Source organism: Mesoplodon mirus (assembly GCF_964341445.2).
Source record: "Mesoplodon mirus genome assembly, chromosome: 9".
Classification (NCBI taxonomy): Eukaryota; Metazoa; Chordata; class Mammalia; order Artiodactyla; family Ziphiidae; genus Mesoplodon; species Mesoplodon mirus.
In genome coordinates, this window is record NC_138985.1 from 39,294,747 (window position 1) to 39,317,834 (window position 23,088).

Here is a 23,088-nt window from a genome sequence, read left to right on the forward strand (position 1 = left end):
CAGTCACACAAGCCTTAGGATATTTTCTAGAATATACCAAAATCTTTGCCACCTCAGGAAATCTTGAAGACTTCTCTATCCCTACCCCTACTAGAGCAGGATTTTCCTCATCCCTCAAGTCCCAGCCTCCATGAAACCACCTCAAACATCCATCATGCCTTCCTTGACCACCACCGTTCAAGTACCTTTGCCCTCCTTACCCTCATGGGCACACTCTTGGATTGTTTCATAGCACATTTAAAAAAATTCATGATTTAATTCATGTCTTTGATGATTTCTTTCTTATCTTCCTTACTACTTTCCTGCCTCCCTTCCTTCCCTTTTCTTCACCTTACTGTTCTGACTGGGGATCACACGAAGGCAAATATCCCCAGAGCCTAGCACAGTGCATGGGGTGTGTTAGATGCTGGATAAATTTGCTGAATGAATTGAACTTTCAAGAAATGGCCAAGCTGGAAAGAACCTTAGGCCATCAGGTTGTAGTCTTGAGTCTACTCCTGATCTTCAGGCAAAACTAACTTCCAGTTCTCTAGAGGAGAATGACCTTCCAAAGATACGTTCCAGTAACTAATATCTTCTGAAGAAATGATTCTACACCTAAAATGAATCCTTGAATATACCTGTGTAAGCCCCTTTGCTTATTCTTATAATAAAAAGTTGATCAAAATATTCTCTAAAACAACAAAAAAAATTTGTACCTAATTACTTAAAGCACTCCATTTAAAAAACCTCAATTCCTTTAAAATTTCAGTGAACTAAAGTGATCAGATTTATCTAAGTTCTGAATATTGGACTTGACTCCTATTATGTCCTTTCCCTCCTTACCCAGGTTACATCACATACATCATTATCGTTTTTCATCGCTAGTAATAATATCTTCTCAACTTATGTTCTTCAAATTTTGGATGCCATTAATTTAAAAAGTATTATAGGGACTTCCCTGCTGGCGCAGTAGTTAAGAATCCACCTGCCAATGCAGGGGACGTGGGTTCGATCCCTGGTCCTGGAAGATCCCACATGCTGTGGAGCAACTAGACTGAAGAGCCACAACTACTGAATCCTGAAAGCCACAACTACTGAAGCCTGCGCACCCTAGAGCCCACATGCTACAACTATTGAGTCCATGTTCTGCAACTACTGAAGCCTGCATGCCTAGAGCCCGTGCTCCACAATGAGAAGCTATCATAATGAGAAGCCCGCACACTGCAACAAAGAGTAACCCCCGCTCGCCACAACTAGAGAAAGCCGGTGCAAAGCAATGAAGACCCAATGCAGACAAAAAAATAAAAATAAAAAATAAAAAGTATTATAATTTTGTTATTTTATGTAGCATTAAGAAAGGAGTATAGGAGGTGGAGTCAAGATAGCGTACTAAAAGGACGCAGAATTCGCGTCTCCTCACAACTAGGGCACCTACCAGGCACCCCGGGGGACCGTGGACACCTAAGGGGATGGGAGGAACCCCCGGTGACCAGGTAAGATGTGGGGCGTGGGGAGAGTGAGGGGGGAGGAGAAGTGGAGGCAGGACAGGACCAGCACCCCTGAGGGGCAGCTGGGGGAGCAGAAGGGATCCAACGCCCGAAGGGGGAAATTGGGGGACCACTGGGAGGGCAGAGAATCAAAACGGAGAGCAGCCAGGTTTCCCCTGCCACTTGAACCCCCAGGAACCTGCTGAGGTCCCGAGCCTGATCCTCTGCACACCTAGGCCCCCTCCAGCTGCGCAGGTCCTGAGGGAGTGGGAAGGAGGAAAGGGGGAGCAAAAATAAAGGCTGGACCCCTGGGACCAGCACCCCTGAGGGGCGGCTGGGGGAAGGGAGGAGTTCCTACACCCAGCGGGACCCACCCACCATTAGGGGTCCAGCAGCAATGGGGGAGATACAGGGCAAGACAGTGGGGGAGGGCCACGAAGTAACGTCAGGTAACGGGGCCAGCGCTTTCTCTGTCCACTTAGGCAACGGGAAGCCTGTTGAGCTCCTGGGCCTAATACTCTGCCCTCGGAGCCTCCCTCCTGCCACACAGAGCCCAAGCCCCGCCCCTACACCCCCACCCAGGGCCATACCTCTACACTTGGATGACCTCAGCCTAAACCCCACCCACACACCCTCACCAGGGCCTTACCTCCAAACTCCAGAACTCAACACTCCAGAAGCCCTCCTTGGGTGATGCCTCTCCCATTCCACCAGGTCCTAAGCAGAGGCCCCGCCCCAAGCTTGAACACAGCCCCACCTAGGGCCTATCAAATGCTCAAATGTCACACCCCACCCGCTTAGGTCCCGCCCCACCCTAAACCCCACCCCTGCCTAAGTTCTACCCCACCTAAACTCCGCTCCCATAGCCAAGGCTTTTTTTTTTTTTTCTTACTGTGCCATGAGCTTGCAGAATCTTGGTTCCCGGGCAGGAGATTGGGCCCAAGCTCCTGCGATGGGAGCTCCAACTCCAAAGCGCTGGACTAACAGAGAACCTCAGAACCCAGGGAATATCAGAGTGAGGCCTCCCGGAGGTCCTCATCTCAGCACCAAGACCCAGCTCTATCCAACTGCCTGCAAACTCCAGTGCTGGACGACACAGGCCAAACACCCAGTAAGACAGGAAATACAGCACCACCCATCAAAAAAAAAAAAAAAATTAAACGACAAAAAAATATGTTACAGACGAAGGAGCAAGGTAAAAATCTACAAGACCAAATAAATGAAGACAAAATAGGCAACCTACCTGAAAAAGAATTCAGAGTTATGATAGTAAAGCTGATCCAAAATCTTGAAAACAGAATGGAGAAAATACAAGAAACACTGAACAAGGATCTAGAAGAACTAAAGAGCAAACAAACAGTGATGAACAACACAATTACTGAAATGAAAAATACTCTACAAGTAATCAATAACAGAATAACTGAGGCAGAAGAATGGATAAATGACCTGGAAGATAAAATGGTGGAAATAACTGCCAGGGAGCAGAATAAAGAAAAAAAGAATGAAAAGATGAGGACAGCCTCAGAGACCTCTGGGACCACATTAAATGTACCAACATTTGAGTTATCAGGGTCCCAGAAGAAGAAGAGAAAAAGAAAGGGTCTGAGAAACTATTTGAAGAAATTATAGTCAAAAACTTCCCTAACATGGGAAAGGAAACAGTCAATCAAGTCCAGGAAGTGCAGAGTCCCATACAGGATAAACCCAAATCGATACATGCCGAGACCCAAATTAATCAAACCATCAAAAATTAACTACAAAGAAAAAATATTAAAAGCAGCAAGAGAAAAGCAACAAATAACATACAAGGGAATCCCCATAAGGTTAAGAGCTGATCTTTCAGCAGAAATTCTGCAAGCCAGAAGGGAGTGGCAGGACATATTTAAAGTGATGAAAGGGAAAAAGCTACAACCAAGATTACTATACCAGCAAGGATATCATTCAGATTGACAGAGAAATGAAAAGCTTTACAGTCAAGCAAAAGCTAAGAGAATTCAGCACCACCAAGCCAGCATTACAACAAATGCTAAAGGAACTTCTCTAGGCAGGAAACACAAGAGAAGGAAAAGACCTACAATAACACACCCAAAACAATTAAGAAAATGGTGATAGAAATATACATATCGATAACTACCTTAAATGTAAATGGATTAATGCTCCAACCAAAAAACACATAAACTGGCTGAATGGATACAAAAACAAGACCCATATATAACCTGTCTACAAGAGACCCACTTCAGACCTAGGGACACATACAGACTGAAAGTGAGGGGATGGAAAAAAATATTCCATGCGAATGGAAATCAAAAGAAAGCTGGAGTAGCAATTCTTGTATCAGACAAAATAGACTTTAAAATAAAGACTACCACAAGAGACAAAGAAGGACACTACATAATGATCAAGGGATCGATCCAAGAAGATGATATAACAATTGTAAATATTTATGCACCCAACATAGGAGCACCTCAATACATAGGCAAATGCTAACAGCCATAAAAGGGGAAATCGACAGTAACACAATCATAGTAGGGGACTTTAACACCCCACTTTCACCAATGGACAGATCAACCAAAATGAAAATATATAAGGAAACACAAACTTTAACTGATACATTAAACAAGATGGACTTAATTGATATATACAGGACATTCCAACCAAAAACAACAGAATACACTTTCTTCCAGTGCTCATGGAACATTCTCCAGGTTAGACCATATCTTGGGTCACAAATCAAGCCTTGGTAAATTAAGAAAATTGAAATCATACCAAGTATCTTTTCCGACCACAACTCTATGAGACTAGGTATCAATTACGGGAAAAAACTGTAAAAAATACAAACACATGAGGCTAAACAATACGCTACTAAATAACCAAGAGATCACTGAAGAAATGAAAGAGGAAATTAAAAAATACCTAGACACAAATGACAATGAAAACACGATGACCCAAAATCTATGAGATGGCAGCAAAAGCAGTTCTAAGAGGGAAGTTTATAGCAATACAATCCTACCTCAAGAAACAAGAAAAATCTCAAATAAACAACCTAACCTTACACCTAAATCAATTAGAGAAAGAAGAACAAAAAACCCCAAAGTTAGCAGAAGGAAAGAAATCATAAAGATCAGAGCAGAAATAAATGTAATAAAAATGAATGAAACAATAGCAAAGATCAATAAAACTAAAAACTGGTTCTTGGAGAAGATAAACAAAATTGACAAACCATTAGCCAGACTCATAAAGAAAAAAAGGAGAAGACTCAAGTCTATAGAATTAGAAATGAAAAAGGAAAAGTAACAACTGACACTGCAGAAATCAAAGGATACTGGAAGATTACTACAAGCAATTACATGCCAATAAAATGGACAACCTGGAAGAAATGAACAAATTCTTAGCAAAGCACAACCTTCTGAGACTGAACCAGGAAGAAATAGAAAATATAAACAGAACAATCACTAGCACTGAAATTGAAACAGTGATTAAAAATCTTGCAACAAACAAAAGCCCAAGACCAAATGGCTTCACAGGTGAATTCTATCAAACATTTAGAGAAGAGCTAACACCTATCTTTCTCAAACTCTTCCAAAATATAGCAGACGGAGAAACACTCCCAAACTCATTCTACGAGACCACCATCACCCTGATACCAAAACCAGACAAAGATGTCACAAAAAAGAAAACTACAGGCCAATATCACTGCTGAACACAGATGCAAAAATCCTCAACAAAATACTAGCAAACAGAATCCAACAGCACATTAAAAGGATCATACACCATGATGAAGTGGGGTTTATCCCAAGAATGCAAGGATTCTTCAATATATGCAAATCAATCAATGTGATACACCATATTAACAAATTGAAGGATAAAAACCACATGATCATCTCAATAGATGCAGAAAAAGATCTGACAAAATTCAACACCCATTTATGATACAAACCCTCCAGAAAGTAGGCATAGAGGGAACTTACCTCAACATAATAAAGGCCATATATGAAAAATGCACAGCCAACATCATTCTCAATGGTGAAAAACTGAAACCATTTCCTCTAAGATCAGGAACAAGACAAGGCTGCCCACTCTCACCACTATTACTCAACATTGTTTTGGAAGTCCTAGCCATGGCAATCAGAGAAGAAAAAGAAATAAAAGGAATACAAATTGGAAGAGAAGTAAAACTGTCACTGTTTGCAGAAGACATGATACTATACATAGAGAATCCTAAAGATGTTACCAGAAAACTACAAGAGCTAATCAATGAATTTGGTAGAGTAGCAGGATACAAAATTAATGCACAGAAATGTCCTGCATTCCTATACACTAATGATGAAAAATCTGAAAGAGAAATTAAGAAAACACTCGCATTTACCATTGCAACAAAAAGAAAAAAATACCTAGGAATAAACCTACCTAAGGAGACAAAAGACCTGTATGTAGAAAACTGTAAGACACTGATGAAAGAAATTAAAGATGATACAAATAGATGGAGAGATATACTATGTTCTTGGCTTGGAAGAATCAACATTGTGAAAATGACTCTACTACCCAAAGCAATCTACAGATTCAATGCAATCCCTATCAAACTACCAATGGCATTTTTCACAGAACTAGAACAAAAAATTGCACAACTTGTATGGAAACACAAAAGACGGAATAGCCAAAACAATTTGAGAAAGAAAAACGGAGCTGGAGGAATCAGGCTCCCTGACTTCAGACTATACTACAAAGCTACAGTAATCAAGACAGTATGGTACCGGCACAAAAACAGAAATATAGATCAACTGAACAGAATAGAAAGCCCAGACATAAACCCATGCACATATAGTCACCTTATCTTTGATAAAGGAGGCAAGAATATACAATGGAGAAAAGACATCTTCTTCAATGAGTGGTGCTGGGAAAACTGGACAGCTACATGTAAAAGAATGAAATTAGAACACTCCCTAACACCATACACAAAAATAAACTCAAAATGGATTAAAGAACTAAATGCAAGGCCAGACACTATAAAACTCTTAGAGGAAAACATAGGCAGAACACTCTATGACATAAATCACAGCAAGATCTTTCTTGATCCACCTCCTGGAGTAATGGAAATAAAAACAAAAATAAACAAATGGGACCTAATGAAACTTCAAAGCTTTTGCACAGCAAAGGAAACCATAAACAAGACCAAAAGACAACCCTCAGAATGGGAAAAAATATTTGCAAACGAAGCAATGGACAAAGGATTAATCTCCAAAATATACAAGCAGCTCATGCAGCTCAATATCAAAAAAACAAACCCAATCCAAAAATGGGCAGAAGACCTAAATAGACATTTCTCCACAGAAGATATACAGATAGCAAACAAACACATGAAAGGATGCTCAACATCACTAATCATTAGAGAAAAGCAAATCAAAACTAAAATGAGGTATCACCTCACACCGGTCAGAATGGCCATTGTCAAAAAAACCTAGAAACAATAAATGCTGGAGAGGGTGTGGAGAAAAGGGAACACTCTTGCACTGTTGGTGGGCATGTAAATTGATACAGCTACTATGGAGAACAGTATGGAGGTTCCTTTAAAAACTAAAAAGAGAACTACCATAGGACCCAGCAATCCCACTACTGGGCATGTACCCTGAGAAAACCATAATTCAAAAAGAGTCATGCACCACAATGTTCACTGCAGCTCTATTTACAATAGCCAGGACAGGGAAGCAGCCTAAGTGTCCACTGACAGATGAATGGATAAAGAAGATGTGGCACATATATACAATGGAATATTACTTAGCAATAATAAGAATCGAAATTGAGTCATTTGTAGTGAGGTGGATGGACCTAGAGTCTGTCATACAGAGTGAAGTAAGTCAGAAAGAGAAAAACAAATACTGTAGGCTAACACATATATATGGAATCTAAAGGAAAAAAATTGGTTCTGATGAATCTAGGGGCAGGACCGGAATAAAGACACAGACGTAGAGAATGGACTTGAGGACACGGGAAGGGGGAAGAGTAAGCTGGAACGACGTGAGAGAGTAGCACTGACAGATATACACTACCAGATGTAAAACAGATAGCTAGTGGGAAGCAGCTACACGACACAGGGAGATCAGCTCAGTGCTTTGTGACTACCTGGAGGGGTGGGATAAGGAGGGTGGGAGGGAGATGCAAGAGGGAGGTGGTATGGGGATATACATATGCATATAGCAGATTCACTTTGTTATACAGCAGAAACTAACACAGCATTGTAAAGCAATTATACTCCTATAAAGATGTTTAAAAAAAAAAGGAAATCTCACACATTGAGAAGTAAATAAAAAAAAAAAGGGGGTTTAATAGGGTACTCCATATACAGCTGGGACCCCAAAGTGGTTTCAGGTTAATAGTGCCCCCAGTGAATGGCAGAAGCAAACACAAATCCTACCCGCGGAACTTGAGTTCTCAAGCCAGTCCCATAGCAACTGTAAGATGGCTCTGACTGTGTGATTTATCTGAATTTCAGAGATGATGAATTGTGAGAGAAAAATGTGCGTCTTAGAATTGATGAAATACTACATATTCTCTAACTGTTCACAGGAATGCCATTTTTTTTTCTGAATTGTCATCAGGTACCCGGAGACCTTACCATACATTATTGGTCTGCAGACCTTACTATACTGTTACTGGAATTCCTATGTAGACAATCATATCACCTGTACATAATGACAGTTTTGCTTTTTGTTTTCCAACCCTTAGATCTTTTCATTTTATTTTTATTTATTATTCTTACTCTTATTTTTTCCTTCATTTTATTATGTAATACCAGTACAACCCTGAATAGAAATGATGCTAGCGGACATACTTGTTTCATTCATTATTTTAAAGGAATGCTTTTAACATTTTACCATTTAATACAAAGTTTCCTGTGGGTATCTGGTTTATCAGATTAAGAAAATTTTTGTCAAGAATCATATGCAATTAATGCTTTTTCCTCATCCATCAAAACAAAATGTTTCTTTCAATCTGCTAGTATGGTTAATTATATTAATAGATTTCCTAAGGTTAAATCATCTTTGCATTTATGGGATCAAGCCACCAGGTTCAGGATTTTAAAAAAATCTGATGATATTTGATCACATTGATTCATTTAGCTAATAATTTATCTAGATTTTCTGCATCTATGTTTTAGGTGAAACTATCTTACAATTTTCCTTTCTCATATACCTGCTGTCTGGTATGGTGTCAAAGTTATACTAGCCTCCTAAAATGAACCCACAACTTTCTATATATATTTTCCATTCTCACAAACAATCTGTGTAAGATGGGGTTATCTCTTGCTTGAAGTTTTGTTAAAATCTTGTCTGTAAAATTATCTGGACCTGGTGGTTTCTACTTGGTGTGTATGTATATGTAAAGGCAAGGGATGGAGATTTTAAACTGGATTCAATTCCTTTATTGATTATAGTTCTACTCAAGTTTTCTTCTTAAGAGAATTTTAACCTATATTTTTCTGGGATATTGTCTATTTCATCAGGATTTTACAACTTATTGGTATAAAAGTAATTTTTAAAATAGATTTTTAAAAATCTGTAGCAATTCTTTCCTTATTCATTCTTATTTTGTTCCTCATTAAACTTGCAAAGGGCTTCCCTGGTGGCACAGTGGTTAAGAATCTGCCTGCCAATGCAGGGGACACGGGTTCAAGCCCTGGTCTGGGAAGATCCCAAATGCTGCAGAGCAACTAAGTCCATGTGCCACAACTACTGAGCCAGCATTCTAAAGCCCACGAGCCACAACTACTGAGCCTGCGTGCCACAACTACTGAAGCCCACGTGCTTAGAGCCTGTGTTCCACAACAAGAGAAGCCATCGCAATGAGAAACCCTTGCACCGCAATGAAGAGTAGCCTCCATTCACTGCAACTAGAGAAAGCCCACACGCAGCAACGAAGACCCAACACAGCCAAAAATAAATAAATAAAATTAATTAATTAATTTAAAAAAACTTGCAAAGTACCTACTTCATTGTTTAACTGTGTTTTCAAAGAATTAGTTTATGGATTTTTGTCAACTCTGTTTTTTTATCCTTTTTTCTATTAAATTATTTATATGCTCTTATCTTCATTATTTCCTTCTTGTACTTCCTTTTCTCTGTTGTTCTTTTTCTAAGTCCTTAATTTGGCTGTTTGGTTCATTAATTTTCAGCAATTTAAAAATTTCTTCTACCAAACACCCTAGTGGTAGCACTGGACTTGGGTTCATTTTTAATGCGAAATCCTCAGTTTTAGGAAGAGATAGCTCCCTAGTCCACAGAGTATTATAAATTCAGACTCCAGCAGCACCTGAAGGTGAGGCCTGAGACTTTGATTTCTATAGAGACATGCTTTCCTCCAGCTCAAAAACTAAGCAGAAGCAGATAGGCTTTGTTTGTCTCCCTGTGCTGGTGGATGCATTCTTTTTCTGGTCCACCTTTCCACCGAGGAAAACTGGAAACAAATCCCAAGTTTAAAACCTCATTTTGGGGCTTCCCTTGTGGTGCAGTGGTTAAGAATCCACCTGCCGGGCTTCCCTGGTGGCGCAGTGGTTGAGAGTCTGCCTGCCGATGCAGGGGACACGGGTTCGTGCCCCGGTCTGGGAGGATCCCACATGCCACGGAGCGGCTGGGCCCGTGAGCCATGGCCGCTGAGCCTGCGCGTCCGGAGCCTGTGCTCCGCAATGGGAGAGGCCACAACAGTGAGAGGCCCGCGTACCGGAAAAAAAAAAAAAAAGAATCCACCTGCCAATGCAGGGCACATGGGTTTGAGACCTGGTCCAGGAAGATCCCACATGCTGTGGAACAACTAAGCCTGTACGACACAACTACTGAGCCTGCGCTCTAGAGCCCGCGAGCCACAACTACTGAAGCCTGCGCGCCTACAGCCCATGCTCTGCGACAAGAGAAGCCACCGCAGTGAAAAGCCCGCGGACTGCAAGGAAGAGTAGCCCCTGCTCGCTGCAACTAGAGAAAGCCTGCGCGAAGCAACAAACACCCAAAGCAGCCAAAACTAAATAAAAATCAAATAAATAAATTTATTAAAAAAAACAAAAAAACCTTCATTCCGTGTCTATTCAAACATTAACTATTCAGAAAGGACTTTGCTGAATAATCTCTCTAAATAGTAAAGACCCCCTATGACTCTCATAGAGTATTTTATTTCCCCAAATAGTTATCTACCCCAACTGGTATGTCAGATATTTTGTTCATTTGTGGTTGTTTGTACCTGTCGCCTCCACCACCAAGAGAAGAGGGGCTTCATTTGATTGGATGTTTGCTAGGTAATTAAGCAAGACTTCACATTTTATTAGTCAGACATATTTTAAGGCAAAAGCAAAAACCTTAGCAAAAATTGAGATAGAGCACAGATATTACTTTCCTTTGAACTATGGTAGGTACATAGCCATCACAAATTATTCTCAGAGGATATCTTTTGGGGTATGAAATATATCATATGAACAAAGTGTACTCCAAACACATATGTACAGTTTAAAGAATATACAGTGAACACCCACATAAGCACAATTGAGGTCATTGTGCACAACTGAGCAAACCATCAGACCCACAGATGCCCCCAGCCCTGTGTCCCTTTCTTATCACCAACTCCTCATCTCCCCCAGAGGTAACCATTATTCTGACTCAATGACCCCATAGATCTAACACAAAAACTCATTCATTCTTAGAGAATCAAGAATTACTATGTTTCAGCCTCAAGGAATTATTTTATGTCACTAATGACCTAGATGACTCTAGAAAATGCTTTGAATAAGCAGATATAAGAAGAGTACAATTAGAATTACAACTTTTCCAGAATATTAACTATGCTGTAACATATCCATGAAGCTACTTAAGGAAACATATATATCAGAGAGTACTCTTATAGTCATCACCGTCAACCGGAAGGGCATATAAGATGACAGAATTTAACATCTCTACCAACTTAAAAAAAGAGACTCACACCTTTCAAGTTCTTTCTTTTGTCCTCCAAATGCAATCACAGTTCTAATTGCAGCTAACACCTCTTCAGCTACCGCTCCAGCTTTTGCATACGCCAAGAGTTCTTTATCAGTAAATGAAGATAGTATCTGTTTAAAAACACAATTGCAGATAATTTAAAATTTAACAAGTTAGTTGTATCTTTTGTAAAGAAAAAATAAATATATACACAAATGCTCCTTGTATGTTACTGTATATAAACCTTTTACTCATCTTTGGTCATCATGTCCTACTTTTTAGTATACATATTAGAAGCCACTTCAAATTCTTTCTGGACTGAGATGGTATAAAACAAATTAAGTTAAAATTCTTATTTTCTCAGTATACCCCATGGATCCTCATATAAATAAATAAATCTGGGACTTTAAATCTCAGAAGGAGGTGTATACTATTAACATAAACATAACATATACTATTAACATAAACCAATATAGCAAAAGGGGCAGTACATCAAGGAAATAGGGTGTGTACTCAACACAGCAATTGCTAATTGTACTCTAGCTCAGAAATATCAAGATAGGAGGCCAGAAGAACGCAGGGGACCAAGTACTGAGTAGTGACATGCCGGGGAAGCAGAGTTCTCTTTGCTGATGTTTCTGAGCAATGCATTAAGCCACCAGGGAGGTCTCTGTTTTATGGATATGCTTCGATCCTTCTGTTTGGTCCCTGAGCATCTGTTCTGTAGAAGGAACAGTACTGGGTCCTTTATATACACAGGATCTCACTGATTCTTCTCATTTGTGCAGTGAAGTAGGTATTATTTTCCCCACTCTATACATGAGGAAATGGAGGGATGAAGAGGTCAAGTAATTTCCTAGTATGCGAAATATCCAGTATTCAAGGCTTCAAAGCATGAATTAACAGCCACTGGAGTGAATCTCTCTAAAATCAGCCATTGACATGTGAACCCCTCTGGGATCCCAGAGGGCCCTGTGATAAAAACTGGATTAACTGGCATGGGCAAAGGACTAAGGTTAATATTTTAACCTGGAATACCTGACTAATCAACCATCTAACTAGATATTACACACAAGCAATTCAAATAAAATTCTGAGTAAACAGTATTACACTCTTTCCATAAGTAATTTACAGCATTTGTGGACTCGTATGGGTACGTAATAACAGTCTATTCCTTCATGTCATAAAAAGCTCAAAGTTATTTTGATTTTAATAGTGTATCTCTTCCTTTGCTGTGTGTGAAAGTAAAAGGAGCTATGATAGATGCAGGACTGGGTGGGTGAAGGGAAATGAACATTTATTAACTAGATTCTATGTGCGGATGTTGTGCTGTATGTACCTTCTTCTTTGGTACCCAAAACAACAACCCACTGATGCACTAGACCTTCCTGACCTCTCAAAGTGACCTGCCTAGGGCTCCCCAGCACACTTGCCAGAATCACTCACAGCGCTGGGGCTGAGTCAGGGAGGTCATTGTCATTCCTGAACAAATAGGTCTGCCTAATGCAAGAGGTGCACACAATATGCTTTGGCTACTTTTCTCTGCTCCTTTTGAAACCTCACCCCACAACTATCAACCACACCAGAAGCAGCTGAAAACAGGAAGATTACTAGAAACATTTTTGAATTAGGAGCTTCAAAACATGCTATTTTAATTTATTGTTAAATTATCAAGTACCATTCCAATTGATTCAATATACCTGGCTTCTCTACAACCTTCCATAACTATAAGCATATGATTAGGCAAGACTATGGTAGAATCTTCATTAAGCGCTTTGTTTTGTTCTTTGTTTTTTAAGATATCATGCCTGTTGAAAGAAAATAACCTCCAAAATATTCTGAGGGATATGGAAAGCCAACTTGCTGTTCCTCTAATATAAAATAATAGAATGGTGATACTTCACAATTACCCACATAAACTATATAAAATATCACTAACTCATCCCTTATTCCAAAGGCTGTAAATTTCTTAACAAGGCCTAATTGTATTAGTGCGAGATGCATGAAATTGTTATTCCTGTAAGTTAAAATCTAATATAGGCCACTTTATATTGTTCAAACTAATATAGTCAGAAGCAATTTTTTTTTTTTTTTCCGGTACACGGGCCTCTCACAATTGTGGCCTCTTCTGTTGTGCAGCACAGGCTCCGGACGCACAGGCTCAGCGGCCATGGCTCACGGGCCAAGCCGCTCCACGGCATGTGGGATCTTCCCAGACCGGGGCACGAACCCGTGTCCCCTGCATTGGCAGGCGGACTCTCAACAACTGAGCCACCAGGGAAGCCCAGAAGCAATAGTTTTGACCACCACAGATGTTTTGACCTTCACCTTTGTCCCTTTTTTCCAATTCTCAATGTAGGTTTTTGTTTTATTTTGTTTGAGATAATTTATACATGCTTTATTTTTTTAAACTTGTTATTTTGAGATAATTGTAGACATAAAAGCAGTCATAAGAAACAATATAGTCAGAGCACATATCCCCTTCATCTAGTGTTCCCCAAATAATAACACCTTCAAAACTTCAGAACAATATCACAGCCAGAAATTTAACATTTAACATTAATCCATCAATGTTATTCAGATTTACTAGTTTTACATGCACTCGTGTGTGTGTGTGTGTGTTTAGTTCCAAGCAATGTTATCACCTATGTAGATTCGTATGACTACAGTCATGATACAGAACAATTCCATCACAAGGATCCCTCAGTGCTACTTTTTGTAGTCACAGCCACTTCCTTCCCTACTCCTCACTTCTCCCCTCCCCACCATCCCTAAGCCCTGAAAACCGCTAATTTGCTCTATCTACAATTTCATCATTTCAAGAATATTATATAAATGGAGTCATAAGGTATTTGACCTTTTGGGATTGGCTTTTTTCACCAAGTATAAATCTCTGGAGACTCATCCAGGTTGGTGTGTGTATGTCAATACTTCTTTCCTTTTTATCACTGGATAGTACCCATAGTATGGATGCACAACAGTTGTTTAACCATTAACCTGTTGAAGAATATCTGGGGTTGTTTCAGTTTGGGGCTATTACTAATAAAGCTGCTATGAACATTTGACTATAGATTTTTACATGAACATGATTTTCTTCACTCTTAGATAAATGCCCATTACAATTTGCTGGATTGTATGGTAATTGCATGTTCAGTTTTATAAGAAACTGCAAACTATTTTTCAGGTTGCTGTACCATTTTTCATTCCCACCAACAATCTATGAGTGATCCTGTTTCACCGCATCTCAGCAGCATTTGGTGTTTCACTATTTTTTAGTTTAGCCATTTTGGTAGATGTATAATGATACCTCATTGCAGTTTAATTTGCTTTTCACTGGTGGCTAATGATGCTAAACAATCTTCCATGTGCTTAACTGCCATGTGTATATCCTCTCTGATGAAATGTCTGTTCATGTCCTTTGCCCATTCTCTAATTGGTTTATTTGGGTTTTGTTTTTTTTTTTAACTATCGAATTTTGAGCATTCTTTATATTTACATTATAGTCGATACTAGTCCTTTGTCAGATATATGATTTTCATATTATTTTTTTCCCAGTGTGTAGCTTGTCTTTTCATCCCCTTTACATGGCTTTCAGAGAGCAAAAGTTATAAATTTTGATAAAGTCTAATTTATAATTTCTTTTTAAGGATCAAGCTTTTAGTATCAAATCTAAGAACTCTTTGCCTAGGCCTAGATCCCAAAGATTTTCTCCTATTTTCTTTCTAAAAGTTTTATAACTTTACATTTTACGTATAAATCCACAATCCATTTTTAGTTAATTTTTGTGTAGAGTGTGAAGTTTTGGATGAAGTTTTGGTCTTTTCTCTTTAACCTCTGGATGTCCAATTGTTCCAGCACTATTTGCTGAAAAGACCATTCTTCTGCCATTGAATTGCTTTCGTACCTTCATCAAACATCAGCTGGGCATATTTGTGTAAGTGTATTTCTGGGTTCTCTATTGTTTCATTGATCTATGTGTCTATCCCTCCACCAATATATTATAGCTATATAGTAAGTTTTAGTATCAGGTAGACAAATTCCTCTCACTTTATTCTTCTTTGTCAAAATTGTTTTAGCTATTCTAGAGCCTATATCTTTCCATATAAATTTTAAAATAAACTTGCTTATCTATGTCCACAAAAAAACCTTTCTGGAATTTTTAATAGGAAATGCCTTAAACCTACAGATCAGTTTGAAAAAAGAAATCAACATTTTACTGTGTTCAGTCGTCTAATCCATGAACACACTATGTCTCTCCATTTATTTAGCCTTGATTTCTTTCATCACGTTTAATAATCTTCAGCATACAGATCCTATATATGTTTTGTGAAATGTACACTTAAGCATTTCATTTTACTTGGAGTTACTCTAAATGGTATTAATTTTAATTTAACACTTAAATATTGGTTTATGCATGTTCATTGTTAGTATGTAGAAATGCAATTGATCTGGTATCCTCTGACCTTTCCAAACTCAGTTGTTAGTCCTAGGAAATTGTTTGTAGATTCCTTGAGATTTTCAACTTAGAAGCTTACATTATCTATAGTTTTATTTCTTCCTTTCTCATCTATATGTCTTTTATTTCTTTTTCTTGCCTTGTTGCAGTGGCTAGAAGTTCTAGTACTTTGTTGAAACAGTGGTGAGCATGGTCTTCCTTATTTCTAGTCTTAAGGGGAAAACATCAATCTTTCACTTTAAGCATGATTATTAGCTGTAGAGTTTTTACAGATGATCTTCATCAAGTTGAGGTAATATCTTTCTATTCTTCACTTCCTGAGAGGTTTTTTTTCATAATCAATGTGTGTTAGATATTGTCAAATGTTTTTTCTCTGTCAACTGATATGATCACACAGGTTTTCTTCTTTAGCTTATTGATATGGTAGATAACATGGATTGATTTTCAAATGTTGAAGCAGCCTTGCATAGCTGAAACAAATTCCACCTGGTCATAGTACATTATTCTTTCTATACATTGCCAAATCTAGTTTGCTAATATGTTACTGAAGAATTTTTATTCTTAGTCCATGAAAGATACTGATCTACCTTTTTTTTTTTTTTTTTTTTTTTGTATTGACTTTGTCTGGTTTTGGTATCAGGTTAATACTGGTTTCATAAAATGAGCTGGGAAGCATTCCTGCTTTGGGGGGAAAGAAGAAAAAGTCTTCTTTCTTCTGGGGGAGACTGTATAAAATTGGTATCAGTTCTTCTTCAAATGTCTGGTAAATTTTTCCAGTAAAATCATCCGTGCCTGGAGAATTCTTTCTCAGGAGCTCTGAAGTTACAAAATAAATTTCTTTAATGATTATAGGGCTATGCAGATTGTCTATTTCATCTTAGTTGAATTTTGGTAGTTTGTGGTTATCAAGGAGTTCATCTCTAAGTTTTCAAATTTATGAGTATAAAGTTTTTTGTAATATTTCATTTATCTTTTTAATGTCTGTGGGATTTGTAGTAATATTCTGTATTTCAATCTTGATATTGTGATTTGTGTCTTCTTTCTGTCAGTCTTGCTAATTTTATTGACTTTTTTTTGAAGAACGAACTGTTTCCTTGATTTTCTCTATTACTTTCCTATTTTCAAGTTCACTGATTTCTGCTCTTACCTTTATTGTTTCCTTATTCTGCTTGCTTTGGTTTTATTTTGCTCTTCTTTTTTCTAGTTTCTTGAGGTAGGAACTTACATTATTGATTTTAGATCTTTGCTCATTTCTAATGTAGATATTTTTTTCTTTTTTCTTTTTTTTTTTTTTTTTGCGGTATGCGGGCCTCTCACTGTTGTGGCCTCCCCCGTTGCGGAGCACAGGCTCCGGATGCGCAGGCCCAGCGGCCATGGCTCACGGGCCCAGCCGCTCCGCGGCATATGGGATCCTCCCAGACCGGGGCACGAACCCGTATCCCCTGCATCGGCAGGCGGACTCTCAACCACTGCGCCACCAGGGAGGCCCTAATGTAGATATTTAACGCTATAAATTTCTCTCAACACTTCTTTAGCTGCACCCAAATATTTTGGTATTTTATGGTTTTGTTTTCATTCAGTTATATTTATTTTTTTCTTTGAAACTTCTTTTACAACCCAAGGATTATTTTAACATGTATTGTTTAATTACCAAATATTTAGAGACTTTCTCAGTGTTGTTATTTGTTTCTAGTGGGATACCACTGTAGTCATAGAAAACACTTTGATGGTTTCAATTCTTTTAAATTTGTTGAGGTTTGTTTTATGGGCCAGGATATGATATATATTGGTGAATGTTTAATGTGTATCCTACTGTTGTTGGGTACAATGTTTTATGAACACCAATTAGATCCTATTGGATGACTGTGTTGGTCAGATATTCTATAGTCTGATTTTTTGTCTAGTAATTCCATCAATGCTGAGCAAGGATAATAAAATAATTGTGATTTTTCTATTTCTCCCTTCAATGTTCTCAGTTTTTACTTCATTTAATTTGAGGCTTTGTTATTTGGTGCATACATATTTTGGATAATTATGTCTTCCTGGTGGAATGATCCCTATTATCATTATGTAATGCTCCTCTTCTTTGTAGTAATTTTCTTTGTTCTGAAGTTTATATTATCAGATACTAATACAGCCATTCCCTTAAAAAAGTAATGTTTGCATGTCTATCTTTTTCCATCCTGTTACTTCCCTCTACCTATGTTGTTGAATTTGAAGTTTCTTGTAAGCAGCAGATACTTGGTAGGTCATGTTTTTTAAATCAACTCTGCCAATTTCTTTTTTGATTTGTATATTTTAACTATTTACATTTAAGGTAATTAATATGTGAGCAGTTAAGTCTACCATTTTAGTATCTGTTTTCTATATATTTCCTCTGTTTCTCATTCCTCTGCTTCTCTTTTCTTGCCTTCCTGAGAGTTACTTGATCAAGTTTTAGGATTCCATCTTGACTTATTTATAGTGGTTTTGAATATATCTTTTTGCTTAGGTTTTGTAATAGTTGTTCTGGATGTTATAATATTCATGTGACTTAGAAAAATCAACATTTTACCACTTATAATTTTTGGTTCAATCATCAAATATGATTTAGAAATCTTCTGGAGAAAGAAAAGCCCAAATTTCTGCTCTTTCTGTTCTTCCTTTTCCCTTCCTGATGCTCCAATATTTCTTATATCACTTCCCTTCTGTTTGAAGAACTTCACTTAGCCAGTCTTTAATAGTAGGTATGCTAATGGAAGGTTCTTCTATAGTTTTCCATGATCTGAGAATGTTTTTATTTCCCCACCATTCCTGAAAAATACTTTTACCAAGTATTCAGTTGACAGTTCTTTTCTTTAAGCACTTGAAAAATATTTTGCCACATCCTTCTGGTCTTTTGTAGTTTCAGATGAGAAATATAATGTCATTCAAATTGGTGTTCCCTAGTAGGTAATGTGTTGTTGCTCTTTAGCTGCTTTTAATTTTTTTCTTTGTCTTTAGTTTTCAGTAATTTAATTATGATTTGTTTAATCATGGATTTCTTTGAGTTTATCCTGTTTGAGGTTAGTTTAGCTTCTTGGATCTCAAGATTTTTTTTTTTTTTTTTTTGGCTGCATTGGGTCTTTGTTGCTGCATGCAGGTTTTCTCTAGTTGTGTTGAGCAGGGGCTACTCTTCGTTTCAGTGCGCAGGCTTCTCATTGCAGTGGCTTCTCTTGCTGTGGAGCACGGGCTCTAGGTGTGCGGGCTTCAGTAGTTGTGGCTCGCGGGCTCTAGAGCGCAGGCTCAGTAGTTTTGGCACGTGAGCTTAGTTGCTCCGCAGCACATGGGATCTTCCCCGACCAGGGATCGAACCCACGTCCCCTGCATTGGCAGGAAGATTCTTAACCACTGCACTACCAGGGAAGTCCCGGACCTGAAGGTTTGTCTTTTACAAATCTTGGAATTTTTCAGCAATTATTTCTTCCAATACTCCATCAGCCTTACTTTTCTTTCTTTTGGGACTCTGAAGGTAACAAATATTCTATCTTTTGTTATTGTCCAACAGGTGCCTGAGTCTCTTTTCATTTTCTCTGTTTGGGGTGGGGGTGTGTATGAATTCTATTGTTCTACCTCCAGGTATACTGATTCTCTCTTGTCATCTCCACTCAACAAGATTAAGCCCATCCATCATGACTTTTATTTCTGCTGCTATATCTTTCCATTCTCTAATTTCATTCTGTCCTTTTTTCATAACTTCTTTTTTGTTGCTGGTGTTTTCTATTTTCTTTTGTTTCAGGAGAATTTGTAATTGATTAGTGAAGCATTTTTATGATGACTGCTCCAAAATCCATGCCAAACAATTCTAACACATGAATTATCTCAAGAGTGGTCAGTTAACTGTTTTTTTCTCATTCAAGCTGTGATTTTCTTTCTTGGTATGACAAAAGTGATTTTTTATTATATCCTGGACATTTTGTCTATTATGTTAGGAGACTCTGAGTCCTATATAAATCTTTTATTTTAGCAAGCAGTTACCGTGTTTGGGTTTAGCATGCAATTCTTGACCTACTTTTGTGAGCTGTGGTTCCAGGAGCAGTTTTACATTCAGAGTCTTTCTGGTATTATTTTTTGCCAGCATGGTTTATATAGAGTTGCTGGGGCCCCTGCTTCTGCTACCTGAGGGAGTGGAAGTGATTTCTTAAGGTCAGACCACCAGGTATCTCTTGTTGGGGCAGGATATGGTAGCTTCCCCTCCCTGTGCCCTCTAGCTGACCCAGTGTCTCTGGGTGGGGTTAGAGAGTTGCATGCAGAGATCAAAAGAGGCTTCCTGGAGTAGGAAGCTTGCTGGGACTAAGTCCCTTCCTGTTCTACATTCTTGCACTGGTGCCTCTGGGTTAGAGAAGAGAGCCTCAGGTTCACAGGAGCTTCCTAAACTGGGCCACATTTCTTTTTTAATATGATTGACAACCAGATAATTTAAGAAATGTGTTTGAAACCATACCAAAAGCTTACGGCAGAGTGAACTTAGGTCTCCAGCAATAAGCCTAGGGCTCCATTTATTAAATAAATAGTATCTGAAGCAATGCACAATTACTTATTAAGAGATTAACTTACTGCTTTTTCCCATAACTTAACTAGAACAAACATGAATATATTTTAAAACAGTTTTTCAACAAATACTGATATGAAGCATCTGCCACCTGACTTGTTTAATATCCTAGTAAACAGGAAAATCAATTAACACAAAAGCTTTTGCCAAATATTTCAACAGACTAATGCAGAGATACAATTTAGCCACCAAGAACACCACTTAAACACTGTGTTAGTCTCAGTAACAAATAACAGAGTTCTAAGAACTTCAATTTCTTCCTCCATTAAATGAGATAATATCTATACTTCAGAAAAATATGTATTTCATGGCTTTGAGGAAGAAGATAATATGATAGAGGGGAAAAATATTCTGTAATATTCTACAACCTCCTTCTTCATATATAGAAAATATTACAGTTAAATACTGCAAAAGGCATAATATCTGCTAATTCTGGGGGAGATTAAAATATGTTGTTATTTTATTCTCTGAAATTCCCTGGGATTTTTTAACCTAAAAAGTGGGATCTGGATAATAAGGTCCTATTGTATAACACAGGAAATTATATTCAATATCTTGTGATAAACCATAATGGAAAATATGAAAAAGAATGTATATATATGTATAAGTGAATCACTTTTCTGTACAGCAGAAATTAACTGTACTTCAATACGTTTTTTAAAAAAGAAAAATATGTATTTGCCTGACACAGTAGATACTAAAAAAATGGCAGTTATTGTTTATAATAACAAAACAATATCCACCCTACAGGGTTAAGTTTTTTTAATTTCTTAATACTTACAGCCTGATTTATTTTGTGTTAGGCTTGGCTTTGGTTGGCCCTCCGTTATTTTATGACCTTTTGCCACATGAATGTGTAATGCTTTCTCTAATTTTTCTTTTTCTCTAAGAAATTATGTACTGGTCCAATCTCTCCACTGCCACCCACTCTTACGTGAAATCAGTTTAAAATGAACACCACACACAGTCTTGAAAGAGAAAGGCCTGTGTGTGGAGGTGGGGAGGGCCGTTTGTACTGCTTTGCCTTTGTGACTGGGAGAAAGAACTGTAGACTTTGGATTTACACGCATATGGGACTAGAAGATACCTCTTTTTAAAAAATTGTTTTCACACCAAGGGATTTAAGTATGTATAAACACAGTCATTTATAATGCTGACAAAACTGTTCAATCAATTTCCAAGTTAAATTAAATCTACAAAAACATTCAAATCAATAATGGTTATTGAATGGGACCTATGTGCTGTTCACTGAACTTGAAGCTCTTCCTGAATCTCTACTTATGAATATGGAACTGCCTACCAGGGAACACAGCTTGCCAAAAGCTGAGCATGTCTTTTACATGAAGGCAGAGGATGAGATGGGACAGCTACTTCTTTCTTTCTCATCCCTTCCCCAAATAACTGCTGGGCAAGGACAGCACAGAGTCCTGCTAGGTATAAGACTCAGTGAGATTGCACCTGCTTATTCCCATTGATCGTGAAGAGAAGGTTCGAAACCAAGTATCAAATATAGAGTCAGGGTCATCAAGTGAGAAAAACAGCCTTCCGCTGTGTGGAGTTATGGGGGTGTTTCAGGAGTGGAGACAGTTTAAAATCTGGATTCACAGGCTTCACCTACCTTTGCCCAGATAGCAGCTGACAGACCAAGAACAGGACTGAGGGCTAAAATCACAAGGGTTAACTTCCAACCTTGTGTAAATCCTACTATAAAACCGGTGAAGAATGTTGCCACTGACTGAAAGAATATTCCAATTTTGTCACCAATTCCGTCATTAATTTTGGAGACGTCACTAAAAGAAGAGACGGTGTTAGAAATAAACATCAGAACTGTGAACACAGAACTTTTCTCCTGCATCTAGCTGGGTTTTTTGTTTGTCTCAGTGTGGGGTAAATTAGTTTACATCTAGGATCTTGCACAGTAACGTCCCCAGCAAGCATCACGTTGCTGCTCTAATGCACACTCCCAGAGGAGTTTCTTGAGTCTGGCAAGTCCAACACCTCATTCATTGCTAGTCATGCAGGTCTCCTCATACCCTGCCAGGGTTCTGGGAATGAAAAGATGCGTGAGACACGATTGCGGCTCAGAAGGAATTTCGTTTCATAATTACTTCTGAGTGATGCACTAACGTCTCCTAACAGATCTGATGACTTCTCTTTCATTTTTTAAGAGTCAGAAACACATCGGAGTTCGACATAAACCCAGGTACTTACTCTGAGAGCCGGGTGTTAAGTTCTCCAACGTCATGCACGTCAAACCAGCCCACCTCCTGCCGCATGATAGCATGAAAAAACTGTTTTCTAATTTTGTATACTTGTCTTCCAGCTGCCAGGCACCAGAATGAAACCTGGATGTAAGCGGCGACAAGCACGCCAGCCCCGATTCCACTGTAATAATAGGCGTACCTGAAAAACGACAAGAAAACTGCACATGCTCTGCTTTCTCATCAATGCACCTTTCCACAACAGACCACTCATCCTGCCTTTTTTGGTTATCTGGCTATCTTGACCTCCTTCACGAGCAGAACTGATGGTCGGCATCCAACTATGGCTGCCCTGTTACAGTGTCGTGCTTAAGGGTGTGGTTTCTGTTTTGGCTCAAAGCCCCACTCTTCACTTAACTGCTGTGTAGCCTTGGTTAACCTT

General features: G+C 38.4%; 1 protein-coding gene across 2 annotated transcripts in view; it reads right to left on the minus strand.

Moving 5' to 3' along the window:
- Positions 1-23,088, minus strand: part of ABCB1 (ATP binding cassette subfamily B member 1) — a 108,158-nt gene that overhangs the window by 50,999 nt on the left and 34,071 nt on the right. For both annotated transcript variants that reach the window (XM_082632743.1, XM_082632744.1), the window contains 3 exons: positions 22,657-22,848; positions 22,064-22,235; positions 11,426-11,550 (listed from right to left, as the gene is read on the minus strand). In XM_082632743.1, the coding sequence (XP_082488869.1) occupies positions 11,426-11,550; positions 22,064-22,235; positions 22,657-22,848 (489 nt within the window). The remainder of the gene's footprint in view (positions 1-11,425; positions 11,551-22,063; positions 22,236-22,656; positions 22,849-23,088) is intronic.